Source organism: Macaca nemestrina, chromosome 19 (genome assembly GCF_043159975.1).
Source record: "Macaca nemestrina isolate mMacNem1 chromosome 19, mMacNem.hap1, whole genome shotgun sequence".
In the NCBI taxonomy this organism is placed as follows: domain Eukaryota; kingdom Metazoa; phylum Chordata; class Mammalia; order Primates; family Cercopithecidae; genus Macaca; species Macaca nemestrina.
In genome coordinates this window covers 18,366,807-18,387,728 of record NC_092143.1, presented here as the reverse complement: position 1 = coordinate 18,387,728, position 20,922 = coordinate 18,366,807, and the positions used below count along the sequence as shown (strand labels likewise).

At 36.5% G+C, this 20,922-nt stretch overlaps 1 protein-coding gene across 8 annotated transcripts in view; it reads right to left on the bottom strand.

Moving 5' to 3' along the window:
• LOC105477016 (phosphatidylinositol glycan anchor biosynthesis class N) overlaps positions 1–20,922 on the bottom strand; it is a 157,620-nt gene that overhangs the window by 23,461 nt on the left and 113,237 nt on the right. For 6 of the 8 annotated variants that reach the window (XR_011616842.1, XM_071085234.1, XM_071085238.1 and 3 more), the window contains 6 exons: positions 20,304–20,390; positions 16,736–16,791; positions 16,058–16,133; positions 14,086–14,159; positions 6,166–6,208; positions 4,038–4,090 (listed from right to left, as the gene is read on the bottom strand). Coding sequence is in view for 7 of the 8 variants with exons in the window: in XM_071085234.1 (XP_070941335.1) it covers positions 4,038–4,090; positions 6,166–6,208; positions 14,086–14,159; positions 16,058–16,133; positions 16,736–16,791; positions 20,304–20,390 (389 nt within the window). In the remaining variant the exon portion in view is untranslated. The other 2 variants (XM_071085235.1, XM_071085237.1) reach the window with 2 other exon arrangements.

Genomic DNA, 20,922 nt, shown 5'->3' with positions numbered 1-20,922 from the left:
CTTTATGTTTTCACTTACACTCTGTCACATCTGAGACTGCATGACCTCTCTCCTGCCTGAAATGCTCACATGATTTTCACAACACGGCTCTCTCTCGGTTTTCTCCTGCCTTCTGGCCACTTCTTTCAGCCCCGTTTCTATACTTCTTGTTCTCTGCTCTTCACCTTCTCTCACTCTACACATTCTCCCTAGTTCTTGTGACCCAACATACTCTTGTAAGCGCCACACTTGCAGTGTCAGACAGCTCCTGTCCTGACAAACCTGCCTTAAGCTACAAGACTCAGACAGATACCCTAAGTGTCCCCACAGTACAAGAGAGCCTACTGTAGAATTTCTCACACTGCACCATATGGCCTGCTCACGGATCTGCTTCCTCCTCCAGCCTTATGCTTCCTGAGAGCCCAGAACTGTGAGTTTCTCATCCCCAGCAACTCTCCTAGCATACAGCTGGTGCTCAATAAATATTTGCTGGATTGAATTGAGATCATGGATATGAAAAGGTGCTTTGTGTTTTATACACGTTATTACTGGTAATCAGAGTAAAAACTTTTTACTTTGAAGAAAAAAACATGCCAGGTAAAGATAAACCTCAAGCTAATTAAAGAAAATCTAAAATTCTTAGTGCAATACTAAGAATTAGTATTAGTTTATGAATGCCTGTTCATAAACTAATGATGCACATCTTCCTATGAAAATTGCATCTTCTTCATTCCTTGGCACCTCTTTAGAGTCAAACCAATTTAGACGTCTCTGATCAAAACAGTCTCACACCCAAGTTCACAGCAGCATTATTTACAATAACCAAAGGTGGAAAGAACTCTAGTATCCATTGACAGATGAACAGGTGAACAATATGGCATATGCATATACACATACAATGAAATAGCATTCGGCCTTTAAAAGGAAAGAAATTCTGACACATGCTACAATATAAATGAACTTTAATGATATTACACCAAGTGAAATAAGTCAGTTGCAAGAAAGACAAATACTGTATGAAGTCATTTACATGAGGTACCCAGAGTCATCAAATTCATAGAAAGAAAGGTAGAATGGTGGTCGCCAGGGGCTGATGAGAGGGAGAATGGGATGTGACTGATTAATGCATTCAGAGTTTGCTTTTCAAGATGGAAAGAGTTCTGGAGACAGACGGTGTGTGGTAATAGTTGCACAACCATGTGAATGCATACTTAATACCATTGAACTGTACACTGAAAAGCTGTTATGATGGTAAATTTCATTATGCGTAGTTTACCACAGTTAAAAATAAAAGAAAAAGTCTCATACACAAAATACTGTATTTTACCAGAATATTTTTGAAGCAAAATTCTGACCTATGTCTAAAATGAAAATAATCAAATGGTAGAGTAAAGAGAGGTATGCCAAATGTAAGAAGCACTGTAAAGGACAAAAAAGCAGAATTACAGAATGACAACAATAACAATTGCTGACATTCACTGAAGTTTACTAGATGCCAGGCACTACGCTAAATACTTAAATGCTTTATATAAATTAATTCATTCAAAATGGCTACAAGAGAAATGGGGGGCTTAGAGAGATTAAGTCACTTAGCAAAGGTTTCACAGCTCAAACGTGGCAGAAATGAGATTCAAACCCAGGCGCTCTGGTCTAAAGCCCATGCTCTGGCCACTATCTGCCTGGGCACTTTGGGATGAGAGGGCTGGGGAGGGGAGCGGAAGGGGATCTCTAAACTTTCCCTAACTTTCAAGTTTAAGAGACAAATGAAAACAAAATCAATTATCTATGGAGTACCTTTTACATGCCAAGCACGTATGGCATGTAAGAGATTCGAATCCAATCCTGGATCCCAGGGAATCCACAGTCTATTGGGAGAGGCAGATATGTATATAAATAACCAGGCAGTACATGCCAGGAGCTGCCTAAGAGGTATCAACAGAGGGAAGAGGATGTTTAACACATGGTGTCTCCCGCAAACCCATACAATTCTTGGCAACACAAAGTGATGAATGAATATTGACTAAATGAAATAAAATCAGTATACAAAAATGTATTCTGTCTCAGAATGCATTTGGAGAAGAAAAGACAAAAGAATCAATTTTGCTTTCTTCCTCTCAAAGAAAAGAAATTTAACAGATTATGGCAATCATTGAAATTTAAATCACAATAAAAAGGAAACTGACTTTTTGTTCAGATTACACTTTATTTTTAATTAACTAATTAATTTTTTTTTTGAGATGGATCTTACTCTGTGGCCCAGGCTGGAGTGCAGTGGCCCAGTCATGGCTCACCGTAGCCCTGACCTCCCAGGCTCAAGCACTTTTTCTGCCTTAGCCTCCTGAGTAGCTGAGACTACAGGCATGGGCCACTGCACCCGGGTCATTTTTTTTTTTTTTTTTTTTGCTTTTTGTAGAAACACGGTCTCACTATGTTGTCCCAAGCTGGTCTCAAACTCCTGGGCTCAAGCAATCCTCCCACCTCGGCCTCCCAAAGTGCTGGGATTACAAGTGTGGGCCACTGTCCCTGGCCTTTATACTTTATACTATTTACACTTTAAATAGTTATCACATATTAAAAGGTTACCATATTAAAGATTCTAGGAGACAGATAATGATCACATGAAATTTAAACTACCATATAAAATTCATACTGCAACTAGAACAGCCTCATTTTTCTAAACAGAGATGAGAGATTAAGGAAACACACAAGGACACTGGAATGATCAGCTTTGAAACCATGGATTCAAGTAGTTTATCTTGCATCTTCTGTTGCCCTTTAGTTCTCTCTAGACTTAACATCTATCATCCTCCCCACAGCACTCCATGTAAACATTTGCTGATGTGCTAATGCCAAGAATTGGAGAGACGTCTCATTTTCAGAGGCTTAAAATAATGGCTACTTGCTGCACTTACCTCAAAATCATATTGGCACCTTCTATACTAAGATACTAAGTTTTAATTTTTTTCACTACATTATTAAGAACTTCTACGTTAGTGTAGTCATGCGCCACATAACGATGTTTTAGTCAACAATGGCCTGCATGTACACAGTGTTCCCATAAGATTATAACAGACCTCGTGATAGCGCGGTGTCTTTGCAGCACAAAGCATTACTCTTACTTGTTTGTGGTGATGCCAGTGTAAACAAACCTACTACACTGCCAGTCCTATAAAAGTCTAGCACATACAATTATGTACAGCACATAATATCTGATAATGACAATAAACAACTGTTACTAGTATCTACATTTACTATACCATATTTTTCATGGCTTTTTAGACTGTACTCCTTTTCCATATATATATATAAATTTAACTGTAAAAGAGCCTCAGGCAGGTCCTTCAGGAGGTATTCTAGAAAGCACTGTTATCAGAGATGACAGTTCCATGCATGTTATTGCCTGTGAACACCTTCCAGTGGGACAAGATGTGGAGATAAAAATCCTGACCCTCTGTAGGTGTAGGTGAATGTGTGTGTGTATCTTAGTTTTTAACAAAAAAGTTTAAAAAGTAAAAACAAAAAGTAATTTTAAAATATTAAATTAAAATATTAATGTTAAAATAGAAAAGAGCTTAGAGAATGAGGATATAAAGAAAGAAAAGGTTTTTGTATAGCTATATAATGTGTTTGTGTGTTTAAGCTAAGTGTTATTATAAAGTCAAAAAGTTAAAAACCTTATAAAGTAAAAAAGGTTACGGTAATAACTCACTGACTCACCCAGAACAACTTCCAGTCCTGCAAGCTCCATTCACGGTAAGTGTCCTAGATAGGTGTACCAGTAAAAAATCCTCTACATTGCATTTTTTACTATACCTTTTCTATGTGTAGACACATAAATACTTACCGTTGGGTTACAATTGCCTACAGTATTCAGTATAATAACATGCTGTACAGGTTTATAGTCTAGGAGCAATAGGCTATACCATATCTTAGGTGTGGAGCAGGCTACACCATCTAGGTTTGTGTGAATATACTCTGTGATGTTTGCACAGAGAAGAAATTGCATTTCTCAGAACTCATCCCTGTTGTTAAGCAATGCATGACCATATATACTATACCTTGTCCCAATATCAAGCCAGCTGCCATAATCCTTGACCAAGAAGAAAAAATGCTGTAAGAAAAAAAAAGGCTCAATTAAAAACAAACCTATTTAGATTCAGTCTAAAAACAAAGTTATTTTAGGACTGTATGTTTCAGATTTCTGACTCTAACAATCACTAGCTGACTGTAGTCAACAAGAATATGTCATTTACTGAAACTTTTGCTTGTATTAGAATTAGTAGTAGTCTAAAATCCAGAAATAGAATTATCAATCAAATGAACACAAAAGTGACATTTCTGAATAACTAGAAATAAAGAAGCAGCCAACATCAATTAAAAAAAAAAACTAGATAATACTAAAGATGTCAGTGGAAAGATGTCATGTCATCCATCTATCAACAAATATTTACTGTACTGACTACCTACTGTGTGCCAATCACTGTCTTAGGTGCTGGAGATAAACTCCTCCTCACAAGGCATAGGCTCTACTAAATAATTCAGTCAAATTATCGGGGGTGTGGGGGTGTGTGTGTGTGTGTGTGTGTGTGTGTGTGTGTGTGTGAGCAGGGGACAGAGGGAGTGCTATCATTGGAAAATATAGGCAATTATAGAAACAGAGGAAGGGGTTCATACCCTGATTAGGATGGAAGGGAAGGCTTCCCAATGGAAGGTGAAATCTAAGTAAAAAGTAGGAGTCAGAAGAAAGGAGGTTTGGAGAGAAAGAGGTTTCTGGCAGAGGGAATAGCCTATATACACATCAAGAGTCCATAGAGAGCTTGGTGTCAAAGTGAGGATGGTGTAGAGAAAACAAGGATGGAGAGGTAAGAGAAGATGCCAATCATGTGGGCAGAAGCTATATCACAAATGACTGTTCAAGTTAATTTAGGCAAACTTTTTTATATAAAATTAATCAGAATTTCAACCCTCTTCTATTAACATGTCTGTTTGTCACTTTGCACAAAACTGAAAACTGATTTGTTCTCACATAATGTGTGGTCAGTTTCAGAAATACAATGAATAACAGTTCAATACCACACAAAAATACTCTCATCTAAACCGAGTGACTAGGAATCTGATTTGGGAAGCTACCCTTATTGGTATTCCTAGTTACTTCTGGCATGGGATGTTATACGGTGATGAATTAACCTTACCCAAAAAGACCGCTGGTGTTTGTTCTCAGCTACTGGGTGGTGATTTCTAGGCCCTTGGAATGTCATGGAATGTCATGCCTTATAGAAGGTTCTGCCTGAGGTCTTGGCCACCGGACAGTCTAACAATGTGATGTATGATGAGGGCTTTTGGCCATATTACCAGCTGTATCCCCAGAAGGGATTAAAGGTCAGCCACATAGGCAGTATGTGATCAAACCCCACTAAAAAGTCTGGACAACAAAGCTTAGGTAAGCCTGGCTGGCAATACTCCATGTGTACTGTCACGCATCAATAGCGGGAGGCTAATGCTGTCCTGATTCCACAGGGAGAAACAGAAACTCAGAATCTGGTATCCTGGACTCTGCCCTATGGCCTGGAATAAACTGTAACTGAATATAACAGCATTCAGTGAGTTCTGTGAATTCTAGTGAATTACTAAAGCTGAGGGTGGTCTTGGGAACTCCCCAGACTTGTAGACATAAAATAGGTTCCTCTTTTTGTTAATAACAGAGGCCTACCTACCTGCATCAGAACTTATTTATTGCAGCCACATCTTGATTAACACCTTCCCAATAGAAAAGCTGCATTTCCTTTTTCCTTCCTTCCTTCCCTCCCCATTTTTCTTTCATTTTTAATCTGAGAGAAGGGTTAAAAATCAACATTTCTATAGAAAAATGATGTATTATCTAAATTTAAAGTTAGCTTTTTCTGTTAATTTCCTTTGGAAGGTTCATTTCAGATACAAAGCAACATGGAATTCAAGGTATGACAGATTCGAATAAATCAAGTAGTAAGACTTTTGACACCTGAAGAAGAGCACACATCCTGCATAATAACTAATATAAAACAACATAATTTATATGTGTAAATTATTCCAGCACTTACAACTCAATATCTAAAGATTTCATGTACCGAAATGCATTCATATTTCTCTTTATTAAATTAACCCAGGACTCTTAATCTAATTTATATGGACTACCCAGTAATGCCTTACCAAAGCCATAATGTCTGATATGACGAGAACAATGAGAAAAAGGCTGGAAAAAAAAAGAAGGAAAAATTACATATAGTACAACAGGTGTATTTTTCAAGCTCATTAAAATCCAAGTGAGACTAGGCAAATAACCTAATATTGTTGGTACTTTTGCTTTTGAAGATACAACTTTCAAAGGTTCTTTTCATATTATCACAGGTGACCACCCCATAGAGATGAGCTGGACTGTAAAATGTGTTATTAAGTGCTCTGAATATTTATTTCAGTAAAATGAAAGGGACATACATTATGATTTTCAAAACTAAACTTTTGAGATAATTGTTAACTAATATGCAATTTCAAGAAATAATACAGAGGGATCCTCTGTACCCTTTACCCAGTTTCCCCCAGTGGGAAGATCTTGTAAAACCATGGTATAATATCCCAAGCAGGACATTGACACTGATACTGTCCAGATAAGGAGTGTTCCCATCATCACAAAGATCTCTCATGATGCCCTTTTAGAGCCACATGTGTCCTCCCCTCACCATCCCTCTGCCTAATCCCTCACTCCTGAGAGCCACTAATCTGTTCTCCATTTCTATAATTTTGTCATTTTAAGAGTGTTTTATGAGTAGAATAACGTACATAACAAGTTAAACAATTTATATAACACTCTCTTACCTTTTGTAACCTTCGGGGATTGGCTTTTCCCACTCAGCATAATTTTCTCAAGAATCATCCAAGGTGCTGTGTGTATCAATGGGTCATTTACTTTTATGGCTGAATAGTACTCCATCATATGGATATACAATGGTTTACTTAACCATTCAAGCACCAAAGGACATCAAGGCTTATTTCTACTTGTGGCTATTGTTACAGTTTGCGGCTCTTACAAATAAAGCTGTTATAAACATTTGTGTCTAATTTTTTGTGTAAACCTTTCATTTTTCTAGGAAAATACATCAAGAGTGCAATTGCTAGGTTATACAACAGTAGTATGTTTAGTTTCATAAGAAACTGTAAAACTCTTTTCAGAGCGGTTTGTACCATGTTACATTTCCACTAGCAATGCATGAGAGCAATTTCCTTACATCCTTAACAGCATTTGGTGATGCCACTATTTGCTTTTAACTGTTCTGATAAACTGTTCTGATATGTGTATAATGATATTTCTTTTTTATTTTAAATTCTTTTTTGAGATGGAGTCTTGCTCTGTTGCCCAGGCTGGAGTGTAGTGGTGTAATCTCGGCTCACTGCAACCTCCGCCTCCCGGGTTCAAGCGATTTTCCTGCCTCAGGCTCCCGAGTACCTGGGACTATAGGCACACGCCACCACGCCCGGATAATTTTTGTATTTTTAGTAGAGATGGGGTTACACCATATTGGTCAGGCTGGTCTCGTACTCCTGACCTCGTATCCGCCCGCCTCGGCCTCCTAAAGTGCTGGGATTACAGGCGTGAGCCACCACGCCCGACCCACTGTGGTTTTTATATGCATTCCTTTAATGGCTAATCATGCTGAACAACTTTTCATTGGCTTATTTGCCATCTGTATATCTTCTTCAGGTGTTTTGCTCACTTTCTAATTAAATTTTTTTTACTGTTTAGTTTTGTGCATTCTTTATATATTCTAGATACTAGTCTTTTTTCAGATACCTGGTTTGTAAATATTTTCTCCCAGTATGTAACCTATGTTCTCACACTCTTAGCAGGGTCTTTCACAGAGCAAAAACTTATAATTCTGAAGAAGTCCAGTTTATCACTTTTTCCTTTTATGGGTTACAATTTTGATGTCAAGCCTAACTCTTTGCCTAACCCAAATCCCAAGGATTTGCTCTATTTTTTTCCTAGAAGTTTAAATCTGTGGTCCACTTTGAGTTAATTTTTGAATAAAGTGTGAGGTTTTGGTAGAGATTTGTGACTTGTTTTTAAGAAATAATTGTTTTTCTAACCATTGGTTTGAAATAAAGACATGTAACTCAATAGTTCACATATGCAGATATATACCACAAGTCAGACCGATGATATCTTACTGAAGTATAATTTCATTCAGACACATAATAAAGTGTGTTAATCTGATTAAGAATTTGTAGAGAATGCAATGGTCATCCAGTACAACCTTCTACTTAAAGCATGAATTCCCAAAGTATCAATCCCAATAAAGGCATTGTCTAGCACTAGTTTTAGTGGTTGCAGCAACAGAATCCACTCCATTTTCACAGCTCCAATTACTGCAGAGTTCTTTCTTCTGTAATTCAAAGCACAACAATAATTCTACCCTATGGACCCAGTTCTTCTGGAATAGAAAAAAAATAAATACAATTCAAAAGACCTTTAGAATAAGTGTGGTGGCTCACACCTGTAATCCCAGCACTTTGGGAGGCTGAGGTGGGAGGATCGCTTGAGGCCAGGAGTTCAAGACCAGTCTGGCCAACATGGTGAAACCCCGGCTCTACTAAAAATAGAAAAACTAGCCAGGCATGGTGGCACATGCCTGTAAGCCTAGCTACTACAGAGGTTGAGGCACGAGAATCGATTGAATCTGGGAGGTGGAGGTTGCAATGAGGTCACACCACTGCATTCCAGCCTGGGTGACACAGTGAGACTCTGCCTCAAAATAAAACCCCAAGAAAACAAAACAAACAAACAAATGAACAAAAAGACCTTTAAAAAACCTTTACATACCTTTTTCAAAAAGTTTTGAGTTTTTAGAAATATTATTTTTATTTTTCTAAAGAAAATTATATTACTGTGTGACACAGATGATGTTCTGGGATACTTGTGAAATTAAGACACATCTGATTAAGTTATTTATTGTCTTCTCAGCCTCAGTTTCCTTATCTATAAAATGGTCGTAATAATATCTATATTTCCTAGTATCATTGGAAAAATTAAGTCAGGTAATATGTGGAAAGTACCTAATACAGTGCCTGACATATGGTATTTGCCTAGTAAATATTGGTTTCATTCTCATTCCTTAAACAAAAGCTTTAAATGAAATTAAAGATATAATCTCTCCCCTTACGGAGTTCACAAGGTGTGTATTAGCTAGAGTTGCCATAACAAAGTACCACAAATTGAGTGGCTTAAACAACATACATTTCCTCATAGTTCTGGAGGCTGGAAGTCCACGATCAGTGTGTGAGCAGGGTCGGTTTTATTTGAGGTCTCTTTCCTTAGCTTGTAAATGGCCATATTCTCCCTTAGGTTCACATGTCATCTCTTCTGTGTTTGACTGTGTCTTAATCTTTTCCTCTTATAAAGACATCAGTCATATTGGACTAGGACCCACTCATATCACCTCATTTTACCCTAGTTACCTATTGTAAGGCCCTGTCTCCAAATTCAGTCATATTCTGAGGTACTTGGGGGTCAGGACTTCAACATAAGAATTTTAGGGGACACAAATCAGCCTCTAACTGGGTGTGAAACACAAAAGTAAGAAACAATTTTATCAGCCACAGTCTGAGTTACCTAACTTAGCCAGAAATTTGAGGGTGGAAGGATTCTGGAGAGTGGAGCAGTTGGGTAAAAAAAGTTTAACAGAGAATAAGATCCCTGAACTAAGTCTTAATTAAAAAGAAGGAAAAAGATTTTCCAGAGCCAATCTTCATATTCTTGAACCATTTTGTGGAAACTGAAGAACCCAGAAGTAAGCCTGCTCAGGGTCACACAGCTAGTAACGGTAAGTCATAGACTTATAAAGCAAGTCTGGCCCCAGAGCCCGTGCTCCAAACCATTACGCACACTGCCTCCCCATGGCTCCACTGACTCTCAGAGGCCTTCAGCATCTTCATCACGTTCCTGTGAATGTGTCCCCGGTTCCCTTGTTTACTCATATGCTGCCCAAATGCAAAGGCATAAATATAACACACTATTCAATATTCAAGGTGATCTAATTTTAAGAAGGATAGGGTTATCATTCCCTTGCTGTGAATACAATAATTTTATTAAAGGCAGGTTAGTTATATGGTATTATTTGATCTCCAAGATGTTTTGAAGCTACTGTGTACCTAGATCCTATGAGTTTCCTCATAAATACATTTTTATTCAAGAAATAAATACCTGCTATTGAGTTTTTATCCAATTGATAATAAATATTACTTATCATCCCCATTGAGCCACTGTGATTGTTCACTTGCAAGACCCTTAACTGATCTCCCTGCTCTTATTCTTGTCCTCCTAAAGTTATTATCCATGCAACAGACAGAACAGCCTTCAAAACCTACCAAAGGCTTCTTGCCACAACTGAATAATACTGAAGTCCTATCTGTGGCCTAAGTGGCCCCTTATGTTCTGCCCCTGCCAACCTCTTCAACTTTATTTCCTACAATTCTCCTGCTAGCGCAGTCTGCTTAAGGCTACCTTTCTTGATGTTCTCCAAATACACCAAGCATGTCTTCAACTCATGCCCTTTGTACGTTTCACTCCTTCCACCTGAGTGAACCATGAAACTATGTGAGTAAAGACTATGTTCAGGTTTTTGCATAAATTGCTTCTCCTCAGAGAGGTCTCCCTGGACCACTTCATTTTTTCCCCTGACATTTAACACTACTTAAAATTTTGTTATGGCAAGCATTTTATTTTCTTTGTCTCCCCAGGTAGACAGTAAGCTCTGTTCACCAAATGTAACACCAGCGGCTAGTACAGTGCCCGGTATATTATACAAACTCAAATCCTATGTGCTGAATGAATAGTAGGAGTAATTAGCATAAACTAAAACTGAAAATGGCTAATGCTACACATTGTGAAATTTGCTTTAGATTTAAGACTGACTTAAGAACCTTTTCCTTTTGATTTCATAAAACACAAAAAATCTGATCCACGAAAAATTAGACCTGGTAGAAACAACACCAAATAACATTGTAGAAGGCTAAAACCACACAGAATAAAATCTGTAACTAACAAAATAATGATGGAAGAAGCAAATCTTAACAATAATCAGATCTGTAATATCTAATCTAGGTGAATGAGACCTGGTAGATATGATAACTATAGAAGGAAAAAAAAAAACACTGGGAGGAGCTGAAATCCAGAGACTTTAAAATAAACAAAAACAACCCAAAATTTTTCTGAAAATTAATAAAAATAATTTTAATAAATTAAAAATCAAAATAGAAATACTTAAAAGTAATTTACTTCTACTTCATATTGATTTAAAAATTAAGCTGATTTACTAGAGTGCCCATAGGAAAACACTTTCCCAATAAAAGTTATTCAATATTATAATAATTCTGATTCAAATCTAGATTCCTAAATATGCGAGCATAACATTTTGGAGATAAAAACACCCATTAGAACAACATGATATATTCAAAATTGGAGTAAAATTATTTTCACTTCAATTAATACAGGGCATGAGAAAACTAGCTTTTTGGCTGCTAGATCACATTGTTGACAACTGCTATTTCCAAGTTGTTTTTTTTTCCCCCAATTCCTGCCGGGTAGCCATGGCTCTTGTAGAGTTGAGTATTTAATCAAACACAGAACTGAAAAATCATCCCTTTCAGATCTTATATGGTTGGTTGTTGAATACTTCTGTAATACTAAAACTTGTTTCTCTTTCTCAGCGGACTTCTAATTTCTCTCATGCTTTGCTGCATTCTGAAGGTGACAAAGGTCTTCATGGTCCATGTCATCTCAAACTGTGAAATGAACTGGCCACAACTGTGACACTTTTGGCAGGTTGTTTCACACCCGCACACCTCCCTTTTCCCTGACCCCCTTCCAGTTTACAATGAATGTGTGCCAGACAGAGTTCTGGCCATAGAGACACAGTCAGAAATCTGCTACATGGGGCCTTTGGGAAAGACACTGCTACCCTGACAGAAAAGGAGAATCAGCTGACCTATCTCCTTGCCTTTTTCCTCATTAGTCCTTTTCCCTTGTTCCTGTCTGGATGGCAGATGAGATATGATGGCAGATGGAGGCATGATGAGAAAAACACGAGGGTAAAAGCAACAATCTAAGAATCTTCCATTCTTAGGAATACAGAAAAGCAGGGCTGCTGATGGCATCACAGAGTTGTGGGCTGCCAACCTCCAGACTCCATGTGACCTGGGGACATAAATCTCTATTTCTCTTAGCTACTGTTAGATTTGCATTGCTTACATCCATAAGCATTCTTAATGGATAAGCTATCAGGTAATCTTCATGCACAGCTACTACCTTTTTGTGGTCTCTACCCAAAATTTACAAGGTTTTGTTGATGAACCCAATTATTAAGACTGAGACACTAGATAAATTATTAATAATTAGAAAAGTAAATTTTAAAGTCATGCAAAAAAATGTTAATACAACTTTTCTACTTCACTTTTGTTCCATACACATTTTAAGGAGTGAGTCGGAAGAGAAGAAGAATCATTTCACTGGTTTGTTATATTGAACTCGTCCTTGGCATTATAGATATAATAAATACATAAGTCATTCGTATATATCTCCACCCCCATCTTAACCGTAGGCTTCCAACAGTTGTAAGAAAATGATTAGCAACATAAATAAAAAGACTGTAAAAAGGGCAACAGAAAGGAGAGATGTTATCAGTGATTATTCAGTACGTGCTACGGCAGTGAGGGTGGCTGGACTTCGGCTTGTGTGATGGATCAAATAAAGAAAACAGGATGAGAAGCTAATTTTCAATAGGAAGAAAAGGCATCGCTGGGATCAATGTGTGACATTACATTTGATGAGTCAGTGTGATATCCAGGAAGAAATGTCAGTGACTTCTGAGTTTAAAGGTCAAAAGAGACCTTTCTGAGCCACCTTTGCCTCAGTTCTCTCCTGCTGTGTTTTGTTTTTCATTGTACTAGTTTCTAGATAGCATTACTATACACACGTACAAATATAAGAATACATACACACATACACTTTGGTGTGCCTTCTATTTCTTATTCCACATGTCCCCAGCTCTTCTTATTTAAACCTTAATTAAAATCCCTTCTAAAAATCTTATCCACCAACAAAGATGCAGGAAAGTACATGTCATTCACCAGTTTTTATTGCATCTAAGTAAATATCTCTTATGTGATATTGACAAGGCATAAATACTCTCAATATTAAATTCATGTAAATATCCTGCAAAAATATACTAAAACTAGAAATGAGATTTCTAGTATTCTTAAGCAGTGGAAGAAAAACTTTTTTCTTTATGGCATATGCATAAGACTATGCTAAACCCAGTTCTAGCTTATACTCATCAAGAAAAACATGCAAATTTATGCTAATATTAGTTATTTCTTTCAGCATTGAGTATGCTAGTTTGATTCAAGAATAACAAAACTGCTAAGCTTCATATTTATATCAAGTATTTTCCAGAGTCCCTGTGCTGATAAGGCAATTTTATTGGTTAAAAAAAGCAAATAGTTGAGTTGACAGCTTTTCTTCCACAGTCTTGATTGCTTAAGACGGACTGCTCCAGAAATTCCTCAAAACTCAGAAAGAATACTTCCCACTCCATTTGTCAGATGTGTAGAAATCATAACTGAGAAACTAAGTATATTTTTGACACTTAGAAAAGTTAATTTTAAGTCATGGAAAATGAAATAATGTTCACACATTTATCTAATAACATATTTAAGAAATAAACCAAAATAAGTTAGAGTATCTTTTGCTTTTTGTAGGCACAGTTACAATAAGTAATTAACTACAATAATTTAACATTTATGTTTTACTGTTTTCTAGGGAGGTTCTTCACTAGCTTGAATAATATTCTAATAACATTTTATTGCTGAGAAAGAAAGCTTGTCTGCTAGAGGCCCTAATCAACTAATTTCCTCTAATGAGTTGCAACACTGACTAAACGGGTGAACATTTTCTCATTTGTGTAATAAACAATCTACGTTACAGTGTCTTAATAGCAATCACATGAAATGTCTTCAAATGTTTACTCTCATCTCCTAAAAATAGGCAAATCAAATGTTTCTTAAACGAATTCATCTTACCTTTTTGACGATAACTGAGTAGTCAACTGAACCGCTTCGAAAGCACACATAACAAGAACAAAGGGGATTAAAATCTATAAAAGAACAATAAATGATGCCATGAATAACTGAAGCATTTGAGACACTTTTTGAAAAACCAACTATTTCTGCTTACAGAAATATTTTCAATTTCTCAAGTAACTTTTATATATACTAGTGAAAAGCAAACACTGAAATAAAAGCATGATACCAATGGCACATAGAACAGTGATGAAACTGACTTAAAAACCTACATTAATAAGCTATACAATGTAAAAGACAGCAAACATCAATACATATTCCAAATAAAAGCCTATTACAAATTTTGTTCCATTTAGTGTATTCTAATAATTAACAACAAGGTTCAAAAGATTCCAAGAGGGTGTGAAAAACACAGAATGCCCAAATCAAATAAATTATATAACCTGATAATTTGATTCACAGATCCTTAAACCCATCTGGTTATTTAAAACTATAACATCATAAACATGATTCAGCTTCTCAATCATTGCTTTTTGTTTTTTTAAAAAAATACATTTATTTATGATTATAAAATTCACACTCATTATAACAAATTTGAAAAAAAATTATAAAACATTTGAAATAAAGCCATAGCAAAATTTATGCTGGTTGAAAATCCATAATCCAGAGCGAATACTGTTAATATCTTGAGGTATTGCTTTCCAATTATCAATTTTGAAAAAATATATAACTTGATGTTTCAAAAAAGGGGGAGATATGGAAAATAAATGATGTTCAAGACTGCATAAAGTTATTTTTCAAGTGAAGGACATATGGATAAAATAGAATTCAGCAGGGCCCTCACTTCTAGACACATCAGTCAACAAAAGTCATCAAGTGTATTATGTCATTAAAGCTTACTGCTTTGTGCTAGAGACTAAGAACCCAGCATTTTAATATGAGCTTTGTTTTTCTCTCCCTCCCTTCCTTCCTTCCTTCCTTCCTTCCTTCCTTCCTTCCTTCCCTCCTTTCTTCTTTCCTTCCTTCCTTCCTTCCTTCCTTCCTTCCTTCCTTCCTTCCTTCCTTCCTTCCTTCCTTCCTTCCTTTCTTGTTTTTAATTAAAGGTCCATGGTCTTTAATAAATTGGGAAAAAAAAGTCACCATTTTAAAAATGTGAATGAAAATTAAGGAAATAGCAACATGTTTTAAAATAACTCAGTAGAAAACAGGACATGAGAAAATGAACATCTTTTTAACATTTCTTAAACTTCCATTTGTATTAGTGTAGTAACAAAAAGTAGACATTAATCCTATTAAGATGACACCTTTAATCATTTTTATTTATAAATCTGAACATTAGGTAATCGGATTTTAGGCAAGTATCAGCTTAGTTTATTTAAACAAATATATACTAAATAAAATGTGTCAGGCATTATGGTAAAGGGAATAAAACAAGCATAATTACCTTAGAGAAGAAGAACAAGAATTACATTATAATGAAGAATCTGAACCCCTGGAAAGCTGAAAATTGTCATTATCTTTGCATTGTCAGCACCCAGCTAGTATCTAGCACATCACTGAATATAGCAGAAAATGACATTTGTTGAATGACTCGATCAATTCTAGGTACATGGATTATGAGAAAAGATTATGTTGGCAATCTCATAGGTAGAGAACATGGGTTCAGGGAACCTTATACTCTTTAGCAGCACTGCAGTTTGATCCATAGCTTCCCACAGGCTTTAATCACATCTGATAAGATCCTCTCAAATTAACAGTTGAATCCCTACTCTTTTGAAGTCCAATGCACTTATGAGTAAAGCAAAAAGATTAACTGTGGTTTGGAGTAAGGGATAGAGGGTCTCACCTCCAATTTAGCAGTGCCAACTATGAAAGGATATCTTCTTTCCATTGCTACTTAACTCTGTTGAAATGACTTTATAATCTTAATTAATCAATAGCTTAATACAAATAACAAAATAAGAAAACTAACCTTCCACATCATCAGGGCTCCCATCATGAAAGGACTGAACACAGTCAGAAAGCAATAGACAGAGGCAAGATCAAAGCTAGGGAATTATAACAAGGAAAAAGGATTTAGAATTCACTCTGTAAGTTTAAAAGAATGTTCTTCTAAAAAGATGTTTAAACTAATTCTCTGAAATCTACTTACTAAAACATAAGCAAACATCATATTATGAAGCCACTAAAATGAACACAGTAGATCTGAATGTGCCAATACATACCAATCTCCAAAACATATCATTCAGTTTGAAAAGAAAGGCTGGGTGCCGTGGCTCATGCCTGTAATCTCAGCACTTTGGGAGGCCGAGGTGGGTGGATCACCTGAGGTCAGCAGTTTGAGACCAGCCTGACCAACATGATGAAATCCCATCTCCACTAAAAATACAAAAATTAGCCAGGCATGGTGGTGGGCGCCTATAATCCTAGCTATTCGGGAGGCTGAGGCATGAGAATTGCTTGAACCTGGGAGGCGGAGGCTGCAGTGAGCCGAGATCACACCGCTGCACTCCAGTCTGGGCAACAGAGTGAGACTTTGTCTCAAAAAAAAAAAAAAAAAAAAAAAAGGTAAGGTACAGAACAAAAGGTATAGAAGTCTCAGGTTGCATTATTTTTTGGTTATACATATGCCACTTTCATTTAAAATTACCTGTTAATAGAAGCTATATTTCCAGTTCCAAAAAATGCTGTCACTAAGAAGAAAACCTAAAGGAAGTCAAGGAAATGGCAAAACAACTCAGATTTCATACAAATTTCCTTTTCATTTAGAAAAGATATGCTAATTTTACCTTGAGAGTAATTTGCTTTTTTACTTGCATATTGACCATGAATTGTTTTCAGTGAACATTCCATTATATCTCCTTGTCAATGCATTTTAAAACAGCCAGACTGAAGAGGGAGTGTACTGAGAATAATGAGGCCTGAGAGGTCATCCTCACTCAGTCCCTAGTAACCTTAGGAAGGTTATTTTCCTCTTCCCTAACATGAGCAAGGTGGACCATATCTGTAGTTGGCTGCTAGTGATTTTTTTCAAAAGGAAAACATGGATCTAGGGTATAACATAGACATTTTCAGCTGAAAGACACGGTTATAGTCTACATATGCTTGCTGTAAACCCACCACATGTTAAACACATGCTAGACTGCTTGAAAGGCTCAGGAAGAAACAAGATATCATGTTTTAAAATAATTCAATAGAGAATGACACATGAAAAAACACTGAACATCTTTTTGACATTTCTTAAACTTACATTTGTATTAGTAAAGCAATAAACATTGATATCAACCTTAGTGTCCAAGAACTTACTGCTAGTAAAGCACTTAAAATGGTGCCTAGCCCACTGAAAGGGCTTGGTAAGTGTTAGCTCTTTTATTACTATAGATACCCACAAAAAATGGTGAAGCAACACTGAAGAGGAAGTATGAATCATGACAATCTTCAGTGAAAAAGAGGCATTTGAGTTGGTGAGTTGAGCCTTAAATGTATTCATGGATTCAGTGATTCAACCAATCATCTAACCAACCGATGTTTATTGTCTAGTATATGTCAGAGATAGAGATAGGCACTAAGAATATAAACATAAACAAAATAGTCTCAAAATACTCCAATGGTGACTAAGATATGATGACAGAAATAGAGGAGAGACATTTTAAGGTAAAGAACAGTGAGAAAAAAATGACACCGCCAAGAAAGAGTAAAAAGGTTTGATAGATAGGAACTTAGACTTTATTGAAGGATATGGTGAAAGATGAAGCAAGAAATATAGATTAGTGGCATGTTAATAAAAAGCCTGAACTTGGCCGGGAGTTGTGGCTCACGCCTGTCATGTAATCCCAGCACTTAGGGAGGCCGAGGCAGGTGGATCGCGAGGTCAAGAGATTGAGACCATCCTGGCCAACATGGTGAAACCCCATCTCTACTAAAAATACAAAAATTAGCCGGGCATGGTGGCGCATGCCTATAGTCCCAGCTACTCAGGAGGCTGAGGCAGGAGAATCACTTGAACCTGGGAGGCGGAGGTTGCAGTGAGCCGAGATCATGCCATTGCACTCCAGCCTGGCAACAGGGTGAGACTCCGTTTTTTGTTGTTGTTGTTGTTGTTGTTGTTTTTAAAGAAAGCCTGAACTTCATTGTGGATACAGTGAAGAGTAGAAAATCTTTTAGGCTGGTGTTAGAATCAAGAAACACCAGTAACTGTGTGATATTCAGATAAGGGAGACAAATAATTGGAGGCAGAAAATTCAAGTAGGGAGCAATTTTGGTAGTCCATATCAGAGATAAGGAAGTGTGAACTGATGCAGTGGGAATGAAGATCAAGAGTGAAGGGAGCCACAGGGACTTTAGAAGTGGACAAGGAGCAGTTAAATATGACAACAAGTTGGACGTCTTGGGGACAGGGAGTATGGTGATGCCATTAAATGAGATAAGGCCTGCCAGAGAGAGTGACTTTGAAGAGGAGTGGCAGTTGATAATCAGTTTGGGACACATATTTGGTGATGCCCAGCAGAATGTTAGACATGTGGTCCTTCAGGTCACGAGAGAGGTCAAGTTTGGAAAAACAGATCTTAGAGTTGTTTGCAAAGAAGTGTCCACCAAAGTTACAGGAAAATATGGCATAAACCAGGCACAATAAGAGAAGGTGGAGCATGGAGAAAAAAATATGGCTGAAGATCAGGCAAAGGAAGCAATTATAGAGAAGAATAGAAATGATATAAAAATCTTAGAAGAAAACTTGTACTGTGTCCTGGATGTGAAGGGAAAAGAAAGAGAAAACATAGACTTGAATGTTAAAGTGTGGTCAGGTAAACTGAATAGATTTGAGGGATCAGGAAGCCCCTGCAGACCACTGACAGTACAACTTCGGCAGAGACATCTGACAAATACTGATAGAGCACTACTATGTGTCAGGCATTGTTAGAGGTCTGTGGACACGGTATATACATGGAGAGAAAATAATGGCAGCAACTATAAATTTTTCTTTCAAAAAATTAAACAGAAAGGACAAGATGAAATTATAATTTAGGGAAATGCAAGGATCAATGGGTAAAGTGCTTTATTAGTATTAGCTGATTGGAAAGAACCTGTAAAGAGAGAAAGAAAGCAAAACAGAGTGAAAGCAAGAGACAGAGGGGATGGAATATTTATTTTCTGTACCTGAGAGGTCTAGACTGTGCACCATGGACAGCTCAAAGGAAATGCCTCCAATACTTACAAGCCATGTATCTGATAAGGGGCTAGTATCCAAAACATACAAGGAACTCCTACAGCTAGCAAAAGTAAAATAGTCACACTTAGAAAAAGAGAGTAGAATGATGGTTGCCGAGGGATGAGAGGAGGGGGGAAAGGGGAAATGTTGGTGAAAGGGTATGAAGTTTCAGTTGTGCAAGATGAATAAGGTCTAGAGATGAAATGTACAGCATGGTGACTATAGTCAGTAATATTGTACTGTATACTTGAAATATGCTAAGAGAGTTGATCTTAAGTGTTCTCACTGCAAAAACAGAAAGAAAAAACAGTATGTGAGGCAATAGATATGATGATTAGCTTGATTGTGGTGATTATTTTACAATGTATACATATATCAAAACATCAAAATATACACCTTAAATATATACAATTTTTGTCAATTATACTTCAATAAAGCTGAATAAAATAAAATAAAGGAAATACATCCCTATGATTTCTTGCAGCTAGTCAGTGAGCCTTTCCAAACTAAGACTTTCCTCTGCCATACTGTCTTTCAAACTTCTGCTACTAACAACTTTCACAACATTGCCTCTGAGGTGATCCAAAAACCTTTGTGAGACAGATGTTATGTAATATGAGTTTAGAATAAAATGCACATAAAAAGATATGAACTCATAATTGTGCTTTCTTCCAGGATGAGAGAAATTAGATTGAAGTTGGGAGTTGAAAGACTTTAGCTTTAGCTCTAATGTTTTAATTTCTTAAAAACACATTTTTAAAAAAACATATGTGACAAAATACTAATGGCTAATATCTTGAATAGCAGGAACATATATACATACGTATCATTCTTTATACTTTTCTATAGTTCAAAAAATGTTTTTATGTGAATTACATGAGAAAACTATAGTTCAGGGAGGTTAAACTACTTAATACCACTATTAAGTGATGGGCAGAAACACCTTCCATGTCTTCTTACTCCATTAAGTGGGAGTCACAGCTCTTTAAACCAAAGTCTCAACAAAGGATACAAGGAAAAAGGCCCTACGGATGTCATCCAGATACAGCTGTCGAAACTGAGTTATATCAGTATTATAAGAGAACTGGATACTGGTAAGCTGTGAGATAATAAGAAAAATATTAACGCACAATAACAGTTGACTTATTTCTATATTTGAAGGCAAACTCACAATGGCTAAGTTACAATGGCTAGAAACACGCCCTGTGTTGACAAAAAAATAAAAAACAATAAATCTTTCCCTAGGGTTTAATTACACCTTAATAAAATCTGTCAAAAGGTAAAATAATATATAGAATACAGTTGTAGTGTTGCTATATGTGTAACAAAAGTGAGAGCTGAGCTTTTCCTTATCTTATATAAATGCTTCATTTTAAAATTACTATAAAAATTCTTCCCTTTTCAAAGACTAATTTCTCCGAGTGTCCTCATCATCTTAAACCTAGATATGGTATCATATTAAAAGGCATGGTAAAATTAAACATTTGTTTATTTGTCCCTCTATTAATTCTATTTGCAGAGAAATTTTCTTTCTGTAAAAAAGCAACATATTCCTGTCTTTGGTAGAACAGAAAGCCACTCAATCCAACAAGGTGAGTGCACTCTTGCTTAAACACCTTCCACAAATAGAA